At 40.4% G+C, this 21755-nt stretch overlaps 3 protein-coding genes across 5 annotated transcripts in view; 2 read left to right on the top strand and 1 right to left on the bottom strand.

Annotated features, from left to right (window-relative positions):
- The first annotated feature begins 853 nt into the window (after window positions 1-853).
- LOC136950703 (L-seryl-tRNA(Sec) kinase-like) lies at window positions 854-6157 on the top strand. Its single transcript, XM_067245146.1, has 6 exons — window positions 854-1122; window positions 4470-4716; window positions 4807-5008; window positions 5137-5212; window positions 5312-5405; window positions 5886-6157. Exons 1-6 carry the CDS (start codon window positions 901-903, stop codon window positions 6095-6097), a joined length of 1053 nt encoding a protein of 350 aa, XP_067101247.1. The 5' UTR covers window positions 854-900; the 3' UTR covers window positions 6098-6157.
- Window positions 6158-8863: 2706 nt separating this feature from the next.
- LOC136950432 (zinc finger protein Pegasus-like) lies at window positions 8864-11431 on the bottom strand. Of its 2 annotated transcripts, none has more exons than XM_067244775.1 (4): window positions 11186-11431; window positions 10777-10935; window positions 10459-10641; window positions 8864-10306 (listed from the first exon to the last, which is right to left on the bottom strand). In XM_067244775.1, exons 2-4 carry the CDS (start codon window positions 10910-10912, stop codon window positions 9423-9425), a joined length of 1203 nt encoding a protein of 400 aa, XP_067100876.1. In that variant the 5' UTR covers window positions 10913-10935; window positions 11186-11431; the 3' UTR covers window positions 8864-9422. The 2 variants fall into 2 exon arrangements, with proteins under 2 accessions (XP_067100876.1, XP_067100877.1); XM_067244776.1 differs by having other exon boundaries at window positions 11287-11431.
- A 98-nt stretch (window positions 11432-11529) lies between these two features.
- acadsb (acyl-CoA dehydrogenase short/branched chain) overlaps window positions 11530-21755 on the top strand; it is a 54295-nt gene continuing 44069 nt past the window's right edge. For both annotated transcript variants that reach the window (XR_010877487.1, XM_067244772.1), the window contains exon 1: window positions 11530-11591. Coding sequence is in view for 1 of the 2 variants with exons in the window: in XM_067244772.1 (XP_067100873.1) it covers window positions 11559-11591 (33 nt within the window). In the remaining variant the exon portion in view is untranslated. The remainder of the gene's footprint in view (window positions 11592-21755) is intronic.

Genomic DNA, 21755 nt, shown 5'->3' with positions numbered 1-21755 from the left:
CTTATAATATTACTAATACAAATATAAATGGAAAAACATGACTATAGAATCATGGCATTAGTTTATTTATATCAGTAGGTCCTACATCAATTATGAAATAGTAGATGCATTGAATGAAATTGGAAGGGCGAACTCCCAAGTCAATGAAGAGTAATTGTAAAGTTTATAAACTTGAATAAAATGTAACAGATAGATAACCTATATTAGGCTAATCGAGTTAGAAGGGGGAAACTTTTACTTTGAAGGAACAGGTAGTGCTGACGACACATTCGGCCAATGACAGGCATTTCACACTTAGCTCCACCCACGTGAGAAAAATCAAAATATAAAGTAGTTTATGGTTTGTGTGTAAAAAACGAGAAAACAAAATAACACGTCAATATCCGTTTTTCCGTTTTTGCAAAAAAATGATGATATAAGGAATTAAACTCACGTACACGGACCCTCGTGGGAGCAACTTCCGGGTCACAACACTAAAATCTATGCAAAATTGAGAAATGAGATTTCCACACACTATTTTAATTCCAGATTTCCATGTTTAAGCACATCAAAGAAAATCAGATAACGTATTTATTTTTTATTTTTTTCATCTAAACAAAAAACGGAAAATGGGTAGTTTTCCGTTTTTTGTTTTCCTATTTCTAAATGGTAGTCGGGAAACAGATATTTTCCCGATTTTGGTTTTCTAATTTCAAAACGAAAATCCATTGGCCGCAAAGTACACGGACCAGTAGTATAATTCGGCCTTCAGTCTATCGTCTGAACCTCACTCCGGAGCAGAAGGTGGCGGTAATGTACCAATTGTCTGAATGCCAAACACCGTCAAACAAGAAGAACAAAAACATAAACAATATTCTAAAGAATTCACTACACCTCAGAAAACACTGGCAGTTGTCACAAATGGATTTAAACAAAACGCCTGCAAAGGTTCAAAGTGAGCGTGCATGCTTGTGTGTTCTCTGCGGTTTACCGGCATCAGGAAAATCAACACTCGCTCAGGCTGTCAAGACTCTGACTGGTCAGCAACACTGGAGATCATCGGTTATATCTTATGATAATCTGATTCCAGATTATGCTTTTCATTCCAAAACAGTCGAGGGTTTTGAAGACACGGTACAGAGGGTAATGATGATCTAATTTACAATGTTATCAGACAATCAATATTTATCAATAGCCTACAATTCGTATTGACTGTATGTGTATTTCTGTATTTTTATTATTGAATCCAAACTGCGTTGCAGATGCCACATGAGTGCTGTATCGTAGGCTACAGGCTGGTTTGGGCATTTCATTTTCAAAGTCATGCCCAGCTGTGAACTAAATGCAGTTGAAAATACAATCCCACAATAGCATTTTCATTTTCCAGATGTACATTGGCCGGTATGCCTCTGACGAAGCTTGCAAGACCACGTCTGTTACAGAGGGTTAGACGTATGGAAGCAAATCGTTACCAAAATTCGAATGCAAATGCATTTCCAGAAAAGCATTTGCATTTTAAGAATGTGGCTGCATTATTTGACTCATATATGAAATTAGTAAACAATCATCCTATTTGCATTTTAATTTTCTTCTTCAAGAGTGCTCAATCTTTCACTTAATTAAAATGAAAAAGAAATAGACATATGAGATTTAATTTTCAAAACATGCCCCAGCAAATAGATACCAAAATTCAATTTGAAATGTAAAATTTGAAAATTAAAATGCATTTCCAGAAATGCATTTTCATTTTAAGAACGTGGCTGCAAAATCGTGACCACAATTCAAATGAAAATGCATTTCCAGAAATGCATTTTCATTTTAAGAACGTGGCTGCAAAATCGTGACCACAATTCAAATTCAAATGCATTTCCAGAAATGCATTTTCATTTTAAGAACGTGGCTGTAAAATCGTGACCACAATTCAAATTCAAATGCATTTGCAGAAATGCAAAATGAACGAAAAAGCATTCTGAGTCGAGCAGCAGAGTGACGTCAGTAGCCGCTCTTCTTCAGCTCCCTGCTGACCGAGCTATCCATCTTGTTCGGTAGGGGGCGGTGTGCACATCTGCATTGCATTACATTGCAAATGTAAATCTGTGACGGCAGAGTATGCAGCCAAGCTCTCTATGACTTGTTCTACTCGGTCACGGGCATCAGACTCAGATATATTATTAGATTCTACCTGTTCAGCTAATTCTAACAGTGTTTGCACAATTTGAGGGAGCGCCATGGTCTGTGATGCGTCCTCTAAAGCAGCGGTCCCCAACCTTTTTTGCGCCACGGACCGCTTTCCTGTAAGACATATTTTCACGGATCGGCAGAACGGACTGGGAGGAAAGATAGGCCCTGGACAGCTGCGCTGCTAATGCATGTACATTCTGGGTTTGATGTGATCCTAGTTAGTGACTTCCACACCTAATTTGAGCGCGCGAAGCGCGCGAGACAAATAGTTTAGCTGATTTGAGCGAAAAATAGTTTTTTGAGTTTTATGTAAAATAAACAGCCGTTTTTTCAATTGACCCATCTTTAAGTTTCTTAGCCTGGTTTTCCATCGTTATATTGTTACTAGGTAGCTTTCGATGTGTCAGTCCCACTGTTGTGTGTGTGACTATAAGCTACGACAGTGACACCCGAAGTGCGTTCCTTATATCCAGTTCAGGCCTATTCCATAATTGTGTTTGATTGCTGTCACGGCAGAAAATCCCGCTTCCAGTGCTTTAGTGGCGATCTCAGGATAGCCTTCATCCAAAACACCGATAGAGTTGTTGTCTCAAACAGGCTTCATTGAGTGGTAACTATCACTTTTCGTGTGTCAAGAGGAAGAGACGCGCATGATACCGTTCAATAAAGCCCACAAACTTGCTAAAAAATGAGTAAACACACGTCTTTGCAGAGCTTTTTTGCTCAGGGGAAAAGGCCATTTTTCAGAATAAAACGTCTTTCAGATTCTGATAATCAATTAAAAGGAAATAATGTTATTAATTATTTTTTGTGCGGCCCGGTACGAAATGACCAGTACCGGTCCGCAGACTTGTGGGCACCGGTTGGGGAACGCTGCTCTAAAGACCCGGCAATTTAATCAATTTCCCAGCACATTTGCAATGTAATGCAATGCAGATGTGCACACCGCCCCCTACCAAACAAGATGGGTAGCTCGGTCAGCAGGGAGCTGAAGAAGAGCGGCTACTGACGTCACTGCTGCGCCGCTCAGAATGCTTTTTCGTTCATTTCTGCAAATGCATTTGAATTGTGGTCACGATTTTGCAGCCACGTTCTTAAAATGAAAATGCATTTCTGGAAATGCATTTGAATTTGAATTGTGGTCACTATTTTGCAGCCACGTTCTTGAAAATGAAAATGCATTTCTGGAAATTTATTTTAATTTGAATTTTTTACATTTCAAATTAAATTTTGGTATCCATTTGCTGGGGCATGTTTTGAAAATTAAATCTCAAATGTCTATTTCTTTTTCATTTTAATTAAGTGAAAGATTGAGCACTCTTGAAGAAGAAAATGTAAATGCAAATAGGATGATTGTTTACTAATTTCATTTATGAGTCAAATAATGCAGCCACATTCTTAAAATGCAAATGCATTTCGGGAAATGCATTTGCATTTGAATTTTGGTAACGATTTGCTTCCATATAGACTTAACTCCCGACAAAGGAACCGCAAAAGCACATTTCACCCTGCTGAATTCAAATTTCTGCATGCATCAGGATTAAAGAGTTGTAATTCAGTCATCTTTTTACATATCAAGGTGAAATGATGCAAGGTACTTCAGAGTGATGTCATCTTGAAGACTGTTAAGTTTGAAAAACCATCAGTCAAAATGACATTTGATTTATTGACATATATATATTGAAGCAATGTGTACATTTACATAAATACACCCCTTCAGCCATTCTGTATTGTATTAATTTTTCCTAAGCAACAAATGGAAAGACATCAAGTACATACACATGTCTACCAAATTCCAAGTCAATTGGATTTACGTTTCAGAATCCATCATGGTGGATTTATGGGTCCTTGAAGCTGTTTCCCAATGAGAACTTCTTCCATATAGTCTTACAGTAAAGTGTTTTCGGTAGCTTTTATTTTGAAACAGGTTCTTGTTTTTCTGGGGGGGTTATTTTGAAACTTGGCCTCTTGCCTTGTCATTTGATGTTTATTGACAATATTTCCATTTGCCCTTTATATGTATGATTGCAGTATAATCAAGAAGTTTATTTTGTCACAATGAACAATTAGGAGACCAGTTTAGACTGGTAATGCGTGAGAGTAATAATTAAACTTTTTTCCAGCAGTGAAAAGTACAGTGAATGCCAATTCCAGTAAATGGTCAAATCTGGACTAGATAACCAAGCAGACTAAACAGACTCTTCAAAAGCAGTTTATTCATATTGTAAAAATGCAAAGAAAGAGTTGTGCTGGCTTGAACCCCGGAATCGCTGCTTTTGGCTGTATTTGTTCTGTTTTTTTTTTCTCAGGAAACTAAATGGAGGTTGTACAGGCAAGCAATTCTACAATGTGTCGAGCATATCCTGCAGAATCCTCAAGCCTTGGAGCTGCCACCCACCACCTGCTATATCAACAGTTTTGCTTGGAGACAATGTGTTTATGCGGTAAGGGCTACAGAGGGCTCCAACACCCACCAAACACCACTCATCCTTCTACTGGATGACAACTTCTACTACCGAAGCATGAGATATGAAGTGTATCAACTGGCAAGAAAGTGTAAGTAGAATTTGTGTGTCAGTTCATTACATGAATTATTTGTGGGTAATCAACTGTAGTTTGTATGTTGTGTTAACATGTTTGCCACAGACTCCATTGGATTTTGTCAGGTGTATCTGCACTGTCCAGCGGAATCATGCATAGACAGAAACCAAAGACGACCCCAGGCCTTACCCAATGAAGTCATCATTGCGATGGCCCAGCGCATGGAGCCTCCCAATCCTGAGAAGAATCCATGGGAGCAGAGCAGCATCTCACTGGACACCAAAGACGGCTTCACAGACAAGGCCTTGTGAGCTGTGAATCAATTGATCAACTAACTAGAACATTAATGTAGTGATTTATTTGATCACATTCTGAATAAATCTATATTACTCTCTATTTATCTTACTATGTACATACTCTTTTACTGTATCTCAGACAGAAGTTGAAGGAGCTTATCTCTATAGCTTTGGACAACCCACTGAGCCCAGTTCAGGACAACACAGAACAAAAGGCATGTTTGGGTTTCTTAATGTATATGTTCATACAATATATTTATTTAAAAAGATGACTTGTATTTATGAAGAGTGTCTCCTAACGTTTTTTGTTCCAGGTGGCAGATCGTCTAATCTGTGCCAACAGTGTCGTTCATAAATCTGACCAGGCTTGTCGACACCGGGTATCTCAGGCCATGCAGAAGGCAAGAGGTCAGCTAAAAGCCGTGCCTAAAGCATTGCTTAAAACTTGTGTTATCTTCGGGTCATTATGACCCATCAGTCATTGTGACCCACCATCGTATTGCGACAACTTTACCGCATACAAAAACAAAGTGAAGCATTTTCTTTTAACCGTTGGGCTGTCTCAGACCCCCCACATTGCGAAGGTTAAAATAATTTTTTTTTAATTTGTTTTTGTATTGGGTAAAATTGGGTAAACACAATGATGGTTCGTTATGAACCTTTGGGTCATGTGACCCAAATACAGCACAAGGGTTAAACATGATTCAAATGTACACACTAACACACATGCTTAGGTAATAGTTTTGGAACGTTATTTATTTTTTGCAATGGACTACTGAAGTATTTAATTACGCGATTGCCTCAAGCATAGTTTGTGTTAAAATATATTCTTAAGTGTAATGTATTTTTGGTTTAGAGCATTTTTCTTACATTTACTCCTATGTTCAGAGAACAAGATGTCTCCAGATCATATGAGGTCTCTGGCAGCAGAGTTGAATAACTCAAAGACAACATTTCTTCAAAACCTGCGAAAGCAAGTTCTTCGAGACCTACCTAACACCCCACGGGAAACCATAGATGGAGAGAGTGTGGCAAAAAGAGCACTGGATGTTTTTGATCAAGATACAAAGGAAATCATGGCAAGATTCCTTCTGAATTAAACAAATGCCACAGGAAAAGTATTAAAACCCCATCATTGATAAATATTAGTTTATGATGAATTGTTTCTATGTACCTTTTTTATACATACAGTTAGGTCCATAAATATTTGGACATTGACACAATTTATCATTTTGGCTCTGTATACCACCACAATGGATTTGAAATGAAACAATCAAGGTGCTTTAAGTGCAGACTTTCAGCTTTAATTTCAGGGTATTTACATCCAAATCAGGTAAACGGTGTAGGAATTACAACACATTTTATATGTGGCCCCCCCCTTTTTAAGGGACCAAAAATAATTGGACAAACTAACAATCATAAATCTAATTGTCACTTTTAATACTTGGTTGCAAATCCTTTGCAGTCAATGACAGCCTGAAGTCTGGAACCCATAGACATCACCAGACGCTGGGTTTCGTCCCTGGTGATGCTCTGCCAGGCCTCTACTGCAACTGTCTTCAGTTCCTGCTTGTTCTTGGGGCATTTTCCCTTCAGTTTTGTCTTTAGCAAGTGAAATGCATGCTCAATTGGATTTAGGTCAGGTGATTGACTTGGCCATTGCAGAACATTCCACTTCTTTGCCTTAAAAAACTCTTTGGTTGCTTTCGCAGTATGCTTCGGGTCATTGTCCATCTGCACTGTGAAGCGCCGTCCTATGAGTTCTGAAGCATTTGGCTGAATCTGAGCAGATAATATTGCCCGAAACACTTCAGAATTCATCCTACTGCTTTTGTCAGCAGTCACATCATCGATAAATACAAGGGAACCAGTTCCATTGGCAGCCATACATGCCCACGCCATAACACTACCTCCACCATGCTTCACTGATGAGGTGGTATGCTTTGGATCATGAGCAGTTCCTTCCCTTCTCCATACTCTTCTCTTCCCATCATTCTGGTACAAGTTGATCTTGGTCTCATCTGTCCATAGGATGTTGTTCCAGAACTGTACAGGCTCTTTTAGATGTTTTTTGGCAAACTCTAATCTGGTCTTCCTGTTTTTGAGACTCACCAATGGTTTACATCTTGTGGTGAACCCTCTGTATTTACTCTGGTGAAGTCTTCTCTTAATTGTTGACTTTGACACAGATACGCCTACCTCCTGGAGAGTGTTCTTGATCTGGCCAACTGATGTGAAGGGGTTTTTCTTCACCAGGGAAAGAATTCTTCTGTCATCCACCACAGTTGTTTTTCCGTGGTCTTCCGGGTCTTTTGGTGTTGCTGAGCTCACCAGTGCGTTCTTTCTTTTTAAGAATGTACCAAACAGTTGATTTGGCCACACCTAATGTTTTTGCTATCTCTCTGATAGGTTTGTTTTGATTTTTCAGCCTAATGATGGCTTGCTTCACTGATGGTGACAGCTCTTTGGACTTCATATTGAGAGTTGACAGCAACAGATTCCAAACACAAATACCATACTTGAAATTAACTCTAGACCTTTTATCTGTTCCTTGTCAATGAAATAACAAACTCCCATGAGGGAATAACATACACCTGGCCATGGAACAGCTGAGCAGCCAATTGTCCAATTACTTTTGGTCCCTTAAAAAGGGGGGGGGGGCACATATCAAATGTGTTGTAATTCCTACACCGTTCACCTGATTTGGATGTAAATACCCTGAAATTAAAGATGAAAGTCTGCACTTAAAGCACATCTTGATTGTTTCATTTCAAATCCATTGTGGTGGTATACAGAGCCAAAATGATGAAAATGGTGTCAATGTCCAAATATTTACGGACCTAACTGTATACACACACTAAGCACCCTTGTGTAATACAGTGAACTGCATGTTTGTTTTCTTTTTATACATTTAATTTAATATGCTCATATGAGAGATTTTGAAATGTGGAAGCTATTGAGGCCATGGATAATTTCAATATTTTATTGACTGCACAGTAAATGTCAGTGTCTTTAAGTTGGAAGATTTATATCCAATGAATACGCTTGACTTTTTCCCCTCACAAAGTTTTTTAATTCAGAATGTACAAAAACAGTAGGTAAGATTAGTTAATCACAAATGGTTAATTATTAAGTAAATTGAGGTTTAAATTGCTGATGTTCCTGAGTGAACATAAAGCTGCTAGTAAGCTTATGCGGTTCCTCAGTTACACCAACTGCATTGATAAGTCAGTCCAACATAAGTTGAAGAAGAATGTAACTGCAACAAAATCCATTGAAGTATTAAGTCACATTCACATACTTGATTCCTGTAAAGATTAGAAGGTGTTCTGATGGTGACACCTAACAGATACAAGACTAGTACTGTAATCAATAGTAGTGGACCAACACAAACTGTCCAAATGCTACATGATAAAAAGAATCAGCACCAACAACAGTATAAAGGCATCATTCTGAAATCAGAACAAACAAATCTAAAAGGTTTATCCAATTTAACTAAAACTATTTTCTTTTTTTAATACTTAGTAATATATGAATACACTTTAGTTACTGTAACAATATATAAGACAATAAAGGCCTTTTCAAGGTAGAAGACAGACTATGGTCTACATAATGTACACTTGATGTCTACTCATCACAGTTTCCAGATAACATACACTATCTTGAGACACAAACTTTCCTATTCACATACAATAAACATATGGAAGATTACACAACACTCAGTTGGTGTGCAAATAATGTAAAATACTTTACGTAAGTCTTACATTACAGACTGTACAGACCACACAAACAGTGCTACAAGGCTTCTACAGACCTAATGTACAACTTTCCTATAGACATTTTGAAAGAAAAAGAACACTTTGGTCTTCGAATTATCAAGTTTTAATTGAGTGGTGGATGTGAAATATTCCAGGCATGTCGAAATACGTTTTTGGCGACATTCTGAACCAGTGAACAATAAAGGAGCTAACAGCACAGAACAACAAGCACAATTCAGTCAGGACAAAATGACTTTTTGGGAAGATATGATTGGCAGCAGGGAATTTTTGTGCAACAGAGTGTACATCAAATGTATTTAAAAGTGCCAAAGTTATTGAGTTGTAGTGTTAAACGATTTAACATAAAATTTTCTCCTTGTCCGTCTAGCTAATTGACTAGTAAAGGGCCTAGTACTATTGTAATGGCAAAACATGTCTCTGACATGGTTGAACTTCTCTATAAAGGACTGTCTCCTGTACTTCTCATTTAAAGTGAAACATTTTAGCTCCAAACTATGTATTACAACCACATCTTTAAACAGTCACTGAATCTGAAAGTATATGTATTCTTATAAGTTCCAAGTAATTTCATACATATTCAGACAAAATAATATGCTGTATGTGGGCAAAACAAAGAAACTGTTATTTAGCTTGAACTTTTGAAGAGTTACTGCTTATGCTGTCCCTGAGCAAAATGGCAAGCAAAGTCATACTTATCACTGCACTTACTGCCACAGATGTTGCACTGGAATGGATTCTCATAGCTGTGGCAGCCCATGTGGATGGTGTAGAGGATGTTGTCTGCAAAGTAGGTCTGGCAGTACTGGCAGCTGTGAAGCAGCTGAGGGTCCTGTGGTGGCAGGCCAGGGACAGGTGTGCTGGGCATGCTGTTGCTAATGCTAGCTGAGCTGTGTTCACTGCTGGGGCCTGCTACTGGGCTGTAGTTCCTGCGTGCTGGGGGCTCTGATGAGCCGGGGGGAGACGTGTGAGGTCCACCTGCAGACGCTTCAGCCGGTGTACAAGAAGCCTGCTGGATAAGAAATGGTTTCTCATCCCTGTCTGGAGACACAGTGGTCTGGCATTCAGGAGGCAGGCTGGCTAACTGGCCTGCCAACGTTGACAACTGGTTCAGTGGGTTGTCCGTCATCATATGCCGTGCATCCTTGCCATCGCCGGCATGTGCTTCATATGCATTAGAATGCAGGTGGGGTAGCTCATGTGAGAGGTCATTCGGATAATCCGGGTTTTGCACCACCATGGATGGAGGACTGAAGTTGATGAAGAGCCTCCTGGTGTAGGCCAAGGAGCTGGTCCTCTTTTGCAGGACACTGAGCATCTTCCGACTGGAAAGCGTGGAGCGCGGCCCCTTCATGGGCAGCAGCTTGTGGCGGCGGCGACGGTGGTGGGACAGGTTGCTGCGGTCACTGCAGCGGAAGGAGCAGAGCTCGCACTTGTAGGGCTTCTCCCCAGTGTGAGAGCGCATGTGGGCCTCTAAGTGCCGCTCATAAGCTGATGCAAATGGGCACAGGTGGCAGCGATGGGGCTTTTCTCCTTTTCCACACCACACAAGGGAGAAGACAATAACGAGAAATAATAAGAAAGACATGCATGAAAAAGATGCAACATGACAAAAATAAAAGGCATAAGACAGAAGTGTAGTAAAATGAGGAAAAAAATACTACCCCATGTTAAAAAAACTTTACCTGTATGGATGCGCATGTGCTCTATCAGCCGAGCTGTGCCTTTGCTGGCATAGTTGCAGTAGCGGCACTTTAGCTTGCCATCGTAGGTCCTCTCAAAATCATCTGCAAGTAACCCTGAGCTGTCATCCAGTGACACCTCCACAGAAGGATGGTCCAGCCCATTATGCTCACTCTCTGTAGCAGCTGCAATAAGTACACATAGATAAAACAGCATGTCAAATTAGATGTTTCTTTTAGTGGTTTAGATTATGGTATTTAGGTTGATGAAAACCGCTGTTTAAAGTTTGTTTGTCAAAGTTAGGGCTTAGTCATCTTCACCAGTTTGTGGTGGAGATTCTGTTTCTCTGTCAACACCCACGGAACCAGAGATCATGTTGACATGCTGGGTTTGCTGTGTCAGATACTCTTGGAAGTCTTTCACAAAATCGAGAGGCTCTGATTTGATTTCTTCCATGATTCTCCTGTGGGTGGTGGTTACTGATTACATAAGGAAAAATACAATATTAGACAATGCATCTTTAAAAAGTATTGTTTCCATATCATATAAAGAACTCGCTGTCAATCAACATTGCAAAACAGTTAGCTAGCTAGCTAGTCCAACTACTGAAGCTAAGCAGCCATATCCCCCTTGCTAGCTAGTTACCTAGCAGAGCTAGCTTAACTGGTTAAGAGGCCAACAGCTCTACTGTCAATTTACTTAACGTTACGTAGTAGGTACAGTACTCACATCCGCGCTAAACAATGAAATGTCATATATCGGCGTGATTAGACATTGATTTATAAGAGCAAACTGTCAAACCCCAGCTGGGTTGAATTAAGACACCCTACCGATGTAGCACACATAAAAGGACTCCCACTTTAAAAGAGCTGTATTATCAGAAGTTCCTATCTGGCGAATTGAAGGTATGGCGAACTATTGATTATTAGAAGATCAGGAATCATAAACAGATGATTAATTTGTTATTATGAAATGTCTAGATAGTGACCGCCGTACACATGAAATACAGTGGGACTTGTAATCAAGTCTGTATTCCACCCGGTCTACATAAATTGAAACACGTTCTTTTACAGCTGATGCCCGTATGTAAACAACAAGAATCATGGCAGCCCCACTATTCAGGATCTCTACGAAGGTGAGGAGATATGTAATGGAAACCGAAAAGTCCATGAACATCATTGTCAATCATGTTTTTTGTATTTTCTTTCGTTTAGCTTGACGCTATAGACACTTTTGCCAGTTTTGGACAAAAGTGGGTTTGTGTGCTAGACGCGCTTAAATAACCCCATTACTGTACGTAAAGTTCAATCTCGCAATCATGGAACGGAACTGCTACAACTCGTTAGCTGGATAGCTAGCCTAGGAAATTAGCTGAATATCTAACTATAATTCCATGACTCTATATCTGTCTGTGGCTCGATTCTATCGAGAAGAGGGTATTATGGTTGCATGTCGTAAGGTGTCTTGTTCGGACCCAAGGACGTGCAGTTTTTCAGGGATGCAAACTCATCAGGAGTGAAAAAGGTGACAGTATTTACTTGAATTGTAATAAACACAAGGTAATTTCATTTATTCGTTTTCAGTTTACACGAATTAATATGACATGTCAGAGCCTTTTCCTGTCCGTTTACAGTTAGCTAGTCAAGAAGTCATACGCATAGACTGTAACATGAATGGACGGTGTAACCGCTCTGAAAAGTGAAGCCAAAACATTTCGATCGCCTCATGTCATGGTGGCAGGCTGCAGAAGTCCAGCCCCATCTGTTAGCGGGTGGGACATGAGCCAAATAAAGAAATCTTAATGCACGTCTAATAATTTAGAATTATATTTCCAAAGATGGTTTCTGTCATTTTAGCTAGTTCTTACCACGCTGATGTCTGTTCAAGTGCTTATTTTTCTGATTAGTTGGCTTTTAAATTCATTATTTGATTAAATAAAAAGGGGTTAATAGGTGTGTTCGACTTTATGCAGCGCCGCAGCCTGCTGCAGCCGGCTGACTTGAAAGCAGTGAATTCAGTGGCGGCCGGGACTTTGCAGAGGCCCTGTCAGGCCAAATAGTGACCTAGGGCCAAATAGTGTCCTACCTAACGTCACACTGCCGATCCGATGCAAGGACGCGTCCGTCGCTATGCGGACCTTAAATTCCTGAGATATCTACGTGTGCTAGCAGCAGTACCGACGCTCCGATAACGCGCACTACGCGCTGTGCGTAGGGCACCAAGTCCTGAGGGGGCACCAAAAAATTGCCAACTCAAAAATCACCATAGTACTAATAATTATAATGCCGATATTATATCAGTATATAAATATTAGGCACCTTTTAGGCATGTATATCACAAAACAGGCAGAACAAGAGATATATTTAATTGCTCAAAAAAAGTTACGATGGTGCCCCCCCCCCCCCCCCCCCCCCAAAAAAAAACCAAACAAAACAAACAAAAACAAATACACACTCAACTTCCCAAGCTCGCCATGGCTGCCCTTTCCTATCTCAGTGGCCTGACGAACTTTGACAGTAGGGTCAACTTTTCGAAAATGGCCTCAAAAAGACAACAGGAGTCAGGGGCAGAAATAAGAAAGAGAAAGAAACTGCGAAATGATGCCCGTGCATCACTTTCAGGTAAGTCCATGTTTAATCATTGTTAAATACGGGAAATGTGCTGCTAATTTAATGGTTAGCCTATGCATACACCTCGAACTAGCTGACGTTATTGCTAATGTTAGCACACTCAAATATGTTAGGTGCAAGCTAAATTGAGATTTTACTGTTAAACATTATCTATGCATTTTACAAGTAACTGACGCCAGCTAGCTGTTACTTTACTTTACATTCTATGATGCTTTAATATTCGATTTATCAAATCGTTTTTAAATGAGTAATAAAGGTGGAGAGCTCCTTGGCTGCATGCTTTCAGTTTTAAATGTTTATAATTTGGAAAACCAGGCTAAGAAACGTAAGGGTGGGGCTGAAGCATTAAGAGGGAATAAAATACAACACCTTCACTAGACAAGGTTTTACCAATTGAAAAACGGCTGTTTATTTTACATGAAGCTCAAAAACTATTTTGCGCTCAAATAAAGGCCAAAACCTTTCGCTCGCACATGTTGCGCGCTCGCATTAAGTTGGGAACTCCGTAACTAGCATCACATCAAACACAGAATGTGGATGCATTGGCATGGCAGCTGTGGTGGCGTATAAGGGGGCCAGTTCTGGTGGGCCGGTCTGGATCAAAGTCCAGGGCCTATTTTTACTCTCAGTCCGTCCCTGCCAAGCCCTGATCAACCACCCTCAACCAGCTGTTTAGGGACAGATACGCAGCAGAGAACCACCACCTCTCAATAAGTGTTACATTGTGATGCTGCTGTTGTGTTAGGCTATTGGTATTGAGTTATATGTTTGGTAATAAAAAGTTAAACTGGCAAAAACAATCGTTTTTTTTAGGGGGGGGGGGGGCATTATAAAGGAATTATGCTTAGGGCACCAAAATGGCTAGCAGCGGCACTGGCTAGCAGGAAACTGTCATGGTTGCTATACTGGTTACTAGGTACGAAGTTTGTATTTAGGCTTATTTAAACCAGTTTATTCTACTCTACGATTTAAAGTTTTCACTCGTTCGACATTCCCGAGACAGCAACACGCGCAGGTAGAATACTATACGTCAGGGGTGCCCAACCTTTTTTGAACCAAGATCTAGTTTTAAAGTTGATAGTGTATCGAGATCTACCAAGCCATAACGAAAGCCGTAGCGTAGCCACAACTTATTGTTTGACTGTTTTCTGACACATAGATAAAGTTTTAACAATAATAATACATTTACTGAAGTAAATGTGAATGTGCGTGGTGCAAAGAATAACCACAAGTAGGCCTAGGACTGGACCGTAACAACACAACTGACAAACAACCCAAACTAGAGAGGGTACAATTTCTGGGGAAATTGTAGGGTGTGCTTGCTTGCGTCGGTTGCACAGGGGTCCGTTTTTGAATGACATTTTTACAACTGATATTTCTGTATATTTTATATAAAAATGCATACTTATTATTTATAAAGATTACATAGATTTAAAAGCATTTTTTTTTGCTGCTCATTTACAACTGAAAATACGAGTGAAGTATAGAATGAAATAGATGTCTTCTCATTTCCCCTGCAAGAGGCAGCCTCAACGTTGAATCAAAACGAATACATTTGGCAGACCGGTGTAAAAATTTACCTAATCTATGACTTAAACGTCATTTTAAGTTTTTTCCTTCTCATGATATTTTCAGGCATTTAGCCTACTCATTGCATTCATTCATTCATTAATAAAGAACCCCCTTTGAAGATTATTCTACGACGTTACCCGGTAGTAGAAGATGGAATCGCGATTCAAACAGTACCATCTGCTAACTGAAAATATGCCCCCCAAAACGTAAATAAGCTTGACATTTATTTAGTGAAAAATCGCTCATTCATAAAAAGCTCACTGGTAGCGATCATTGTCAGTAACAACGCAAAATGCGATATAGCCCTGTGTGGAGAATCTGCCCCGGTAAATTGTACTACTACTGTACAGTACTAGACTACTGCTGTGTTCGTCTTGGTAGCAATTGCGTTGGTTGAATTGGATTTAACGTTCCGTTGTACGGTTTAAGCTGAAATTAATTATTTTCATGAACAGATTGACAACGTTTAGGCTGTGGCAATGAAGTTCAGGTTAGTAGTTAGATAGACTTTTGATTTAAGTAAGGGGAGTGCCGAACATGTTCTGTCGCCGTTTGACTTCCTAAACAGCTGTGTAGTGTAGATGTTTTTGTAGTGTGTCTCGCGTAAGCTACAGCGTTGCAGTGAGCTACACTGGTTTGAAACCACAGGTAATGGTAATTTCACCAACAAATCGTTTTCTAATGTCAGAATAAATCCTACAACGAAAATGTATATGTGAGGAATGTTTATTTTAACGATTGAAAACAGATAACGCTACATCATAGACCACTGTAGTATGTGTTGCCCGGGCAACACAGGCTAATGTCATGATGCTAATATTTCAGTGAAATTGTAGACTACTGTTTCCGAAAGTAGATGTACTTCCTTAATAATATCAGCTTATATTGTACATTACACATCACAATTGTGTGTCATATCACAAGGTAAAATGAGTAAATATTTATCACCCTGGCCTCTTTGCTTGTGGTGTTTCTGCAGCTGCCTTGCAGTAAAGCTATAGTTAGCCTAGCTATCCCCCAAGTTAACAGATGCGAAACGAATGTTCTGCCAAAGGTAGTCACGCGTGTTTTCGTGACGTTAGTGACGTAGTGACGTTAGTAACGTCAGTGACTGTGGCTAGCAAATTAGCCACCGTTAGCTTCACTTTTCGCCACAAAAACTTAACCTAAGCCCAAACCATGCAACGGAACGTAAATTCCAATAGAAGCAACTCAATCACTACCAAGACAAAACTTTTGACACCTACGTTGTCTATGTAGGCCAAATATTGACTGAGTTTTAGGGGGGCAAAAAGAATAATAATAAAAATAATAATATATATGTGAGAGAACAAAGGTTGTGCCCTTGCCGAAGGCAAAGCACACCCAATAATATATATGTGAGAGAACAAAGGTTGTGCCCTTGCCGAAGGCAAAGCACACCCAATAATAATATATATGTGAGAGAACAAAGGTTGTGCCCTTGCCGAAGGCAAAGCACACCCAAAAATACAATGCCTAATTCAAGTTGGAAAAGTGGTATTTCGCTACCTTACAGTGCGTGTCCACTGCAGCGACGCGAAGCGAGCGACATGTTTTCCATTCATTTTCAATGGAGCCAGGCGAATCGCTTGCGTGGTGCATTGTGGGTAGCGACGCGACCGAGTTGAGATTTTCTCTACTTTATGCAAATGAGGAGCGATTTTCGCTAGCGATGGCCAATCGGAGTGTTTTCTTGTTTCTCGTAACGTAGCAACCATGGTGAACATTTCTAGGTTTCAAGGTGGAGGAGAAACTAATCGTTTGTGTGGCTGCTTACCCAGTCCTGTACGATACATAGCTGTATTCGTACAGAGATATTAATAAAAAACGATGCATGGCGCAAGGTTGCCGAAGTTGTTGGTGCTTGTACTTTCAAATTCAGTCTAGTCACATTACGTAACTTCGTTCTGTGGTAACTAGCTAGCTATCCCGGTTGGAACTCCCTATCGTATCGACAGATTAGCAGACTTTGAGTAATATAATAAAACGTTTTTTTAAACAGTTTTGTATTTTGTATACAAGTTGTATTTTGATCGATGTTGCGAGTACGTAAACCCAAGTCTGCACACTTGGCCATGACAACTACAACAGTGACTTTAGAGAACTACATTTTGCATTAATCTGTTTGAAACGCCCCCGAGCGTGGTGAACTGTGGGAAGGCGAGCGATGGCAAGCGATTCGCGTCGCTGCAGTGGACATGCACTGTTAGTGGGATTTCTGGCACTGAGAGGAGGAAGCTAGTCTCTCATAGTCCGGACAGTAGGAGCTGAGTGCCAGCCGTAAGCAGACCGCAAGGTGGTCATCAGTCATGGTGGATCTGTGTTTTGACTTGATGATTTTCAAATGTGAAAAGGCAGACTCACACAAATATGTTGATCCAAAAAGTGCAGTCAAATTCTGTGCAGTTTTTCTGAGGTTGGGGTACTTCTCTTTCTGCATTAGATTCCAGAATTGGACATTCATGTCAGGTGTTGCTCTGGATTTGAGCTCAATGTCATTTTTCAGTGTGAGGATCTCATTCTCAATAGCACAGCTATCCAGGTTGAAGAGTGATGCCACTTTGGACGTTAGACAATCTACATTTATATTTTCCCCAAATGGAAAACAGAGATAACTGACAACAGGCTCAATGGATGCCAAGTCAGTAAAGCACCTGTCAAATTCTGACAACATGCTCTGCACTTGATCATCATAACGTGCACTCTCAAGCTCTGCACAGTCTTTGCCCTGACACTTAAGTTCTGTGTCCATGTGTGGAAAGTTCCGCAGATCACACTGTTGCAGCCGACTTGATACCAGGTGTAACTTGCTTTTAAACGTGTTCACGGAACTGATCATGTTCATGATGTGTTTCTCCTTACCCTGCAGCTCTAGATTCAAGTTATGAGATTCTCGGTCAGATCGGTAAGAAAGGCTAAATCCAAGAGCCACTGACTGTCTTCTAGCTGTGCATATTCAGCATGGTTTGAACGTTTCAGAAATTCTTAAATTTCGGGCAACAATTCAGAAAACCGTTGCAGAAATGTACCTCTGCTGAGCCACCTAACGTCTGTGTGCAGCAGCAGATCTGAGTGTTCTGCACCTGTCTCCTCCAGCTGCGCACAGAATAATCGCCTCTGCAGACTCCTGGCCCGAACAGAACACACAATCTTGTTAGCCACATCCATCATGTCTTTCATGTTTAAAATCTTTCTGCACAACCCTTGCTGGTGAATTCTGCAATGATAAGTCAGGAAATCCGTGAAGGATTCACACTGTTTGCACAATCCAATTAACCCAGCAGTGCGTCCAACCATCGCTGGAGCCCCATCGGTTGTAATGGAGACGAGTTTGAAGAGGGGCAACTGGCTCTTATTAACAAATTCCATAAAAAATTGAAAAATATCTGTGCCTCTCGTGTGCCCTTTCAAAGGCAAAATGGTCAGCAGCTCTTCTTTTACACTCAGGTCGTCAAAAACCATTCTAACAAACACATAGTTGAGACATGTCCACAGCATCAGTGGATTCATCGAACTGGAGAGAGAAACCCTCACATGTGCTAAGATCATTCTTCAATTGCTGTTCAACATCCTCCGCCATTCCCTCGCATCGCCGTGTAACAGAATTTCTTGATAACCTCAAGTCCTGAATAGCAGACACAATCTCCTTTCGATTTTTAAAATCGGCAAAAAGCACATCTGCGGCTTCCATGAACGCTTCTTTCACAATCTCACCATCCTTGAAAGATTTCTTTCCTTTTGCAAGAACGCGACTGACACGATACGATGCTATGGTTGCAGCCTTACTTTTGGTGTTGGGCCTGGTAAAAACGGACTGTTGTGCTGCTACCTGACTTTTCAATTCCTGGACTTTTCGGGCGTGCAGAGGTGATTTAGCTGGGAAGTTTGTATCGTAGCTCTTGTGGATCGTTTTGAAATGCCGCTCCAAATTCCCTTTCTTTGGTAAAGCTACGTTTGCATTGCAGATAAGACAGATGGACTTTGCATTCGAATACACAAAAAATAATCCTCCCACTCTGAATGAAAATGATAAGTTTTTGATTTTTTAGCTTCTGCCATGGTAGTAGCGCCTATCCACTTGCTCTAGTCTAGTTTCTTGCGCCCTTTCGAGTCCTTAGTTACAACCTAGTAACCATACCCTGCATGCACAGATAGAAAGAAGCTAGTGAGATTTTATTTTCATTATGCCTGATATAGCCTACTATTGTAGGCTACAAATCTACACGCTGCTGCTTCACGCGATCGGCAATTCATTGTGCCTATTCAAGATGTTTAAGTTGGAAGTTTTAATGTGTTTTACACAACAGTAGAAATAGGCTACACACAACGAGTGACACAACATTTCTCGCGATCGACTGCAACTCAGCCCGCGATTGGACTGGTTGGGCACCCCTGCTATACGTGTTGCCTTCCCGGTCTGTTAAAATTGATGCTAAATAAGTAATTTTTTCTACGAAAACAACTAGCTAGCTAGCACTAGCTATCGAATGAGTGAAAACTTTAAATCGTACAGTAGAATAAACTGGTTTAAATAAGCTGGTTTAAATACAAAACTTCCTACCTAGTAACCAGTATAGCAACCATGACAGTTTCCTGCTAGCATGCGTAGATATCTCAGGAATTTAAGGTCGGCATAGCGACGGACGCGTCCTTGCATCGGAACGGCATTGTAACGTCAGGTAGGACACTATTTGGCCCTAGGACACTATTTGGCCTGACAGCCCCCCCGCAAACTCGGAGCTCGAGGCCCCTCCCCTAAATCCACTCTAAATGTATCTCCATCCTATCTTATAGATTGCTGTCTACCTTTAAAATATAGCCTATATTCACCAATGTGAGAGAAATAAAAAAGTTAAAAAATAACAAAAGCACAACAGCAGCCTATTTGTGTGGCGTCCTGCGGGAACCCAGATGTTGCGGCCGCTCATTGTTGGCTATAAGCCATAAAAGATCGAAAAACAATTTCTGTCAATGTAGATTTTTGATGTTTTCTGTAGTTAACGCCCTAAACTTCATTGTAATGTACAAAAAGTATATAATTGCTTCTGAAAAGCTGTTAATTTCAATGGTTTTTGGACATGTCAGCTAGCAAGATTTCCAAGCCATTTCAAATCAAATGCTCAGTTTGCCTGCTCTTTTGAGTGCTGCAGCAGCCCGAAACAACTGATCAATGAAGTCAGGCTGTTAAACTTCAAAATAACTTGCTGAGAAGTTATGAATGTAGCCTATACTTAAACTGACATTTACATAAACAACGTGATTATGAATAAAAGGATTTCCTTTCCATATTCGCCACAGAATTAGAATGAAACGGAGTGGAATGCAATTTTCTCGCTTATCACTTTTTGACACAGGTCAACTTTAAAATTATTTAACTTCAGTTGTGATAAAGATATGAGTGATTTAAACAGATTTGTATTCTGGATATTTTGTAGTTTCCAAATATGTATAATGCCCATGGAAGTGGATAAAGATCTGTTACGTTGCCTACATTACGGAATTCCTTTACCTGGCAGTTGGAACTTGGGGCTCTCAATGAGCGCCCTCAGTGTTTTCCTTGTTTTTATTATTTTTTTTTTTTTTATATAGGCCTAGTCTGTCTTTTGATATGCAGGGTTGGGCCCTTAGGGCGTGGGGGCCCCCCCGTCTCGCGGGGGCTGCGGGGGCTTCCCAGCCGCCACTGAGTGAATTATGGTTAGACATTTTCTCCGACCTGAGATGGCGCCGAGGTTAGGTCACTGTGACGTATCGATCAAAGTACCGGGAGATCGATTCGAGAACTGCCGGCTGTGTAGACGAGCGTATTTTCTCAAGAGCAACTGCACGGGTTCTAATGACGACACAGCTATTTCATGATTGGCCAGACTCACACACGACAACGTTGGCGCGTGTTTTGTATTTATTCTGACACCGGACCAAACAGTACAATTGAATTAAATATTTGCCTTTATTGACAGATTGCAATAGCCTACTATTGTTTAAGAAAGGGTTTTAGTCTGCCTCTTCACTATTTTTTTTTAATTTATTTGTCAGGGACAATGCAGCGCACATTATTACATACATAGATAATGCTGTAGATGTGTTGCATAAAAGGTTTTTAGCCAATAGGCTAATTTGCAACCCCAGTCCCTGGTCAGACCTTTCTAAAAAGTTAGGCAAATACAATTTACTGCATGAGTTACACAATCATGCAGCAGATGCAATGTATTAATATATCAACATTTCACAGATTCATGACCACATTACACACAACAGCACATCACGTAACAACACAATACATTACAACAGGGACAACCGAGACACACTGTGTGCTCCTGCCTTTATGGACCTGACTTAGTGGCTATATGTTTGGTTTTCTTTCAGCCAGTGTTCCACCTTTCTATGAAATGTTTTCAGTTTGGTTTGTGTCTTTATTTCAGTTGGTAAATTATTCCATAAATGGGTCCCTATCACTGAAAAACATGATTGGCCGAAAGTGGTTTTGCGCACCTCTACTATGCAGTTGCCACCCACTGCCCCCCTAGTAGCCACTCTTCTTGTATTTGTTTTTGTCACAAAAGGACAGAGTACGGCTGGAGCAAAATTATTGGAACATTTAAAAGTCAGTTTAAGAAAAGCAAACTTCATAAAATATCAAAATTAAAAAGCTTGTATTTCTGTAAAATCAAACTTAAAAACTTACAGCAATGGCGGTCAAAGGATTCTGTTCGTCCTGTTTATCACGGCAACCCCGCCGCAAGCGGTTCTTAATACGGACCAATCACAGCCAAGGGGTATCCGTAAAATGACGGACGGACGGATAGTCAGGAAAATCAGGAGGTGCACGTAGAGCTCTCCGAGGGGCTCGAAGAGGGCACTCCTCGTTGGAGAGGGCGTTCCCTGTGTCCGTCTCCGTAAAAACGGAGAAGTATAAATTGGCCTTAACACAGTAGGATAAATGAGAAAGTATCATGGCATGAAAAAACAGTAAAGCTGCCTTGACAGGTATGTGATGCCTTATCATTCTGAAACAGTTTGTCCGGACAGTCTTACAGAGTTTGTTAAAGGTGTAGGTACAGTAAAAGTGAAATGGAACG

The sequence above is a fragment of the Osmerus mordax genome, chromosome 10 (genome assembly GCF_038355195.1).
Source record: "Osmerus mordax isolate fOsmMor3 chromosome 10, fOsmMor3.pri, whole genome shotgun sequence".
NCBI lineage: Eukaryota > Metazoa > Chordata > Actinopteri > Osmeriformes > Osmeridae > Osmerus > Osmerus mordax.
The sequence above is the reverse complement of the archived record's forward strand: the minus strand, read 5'-3'. Positions and strand labels throughout refer to the sequence as shown.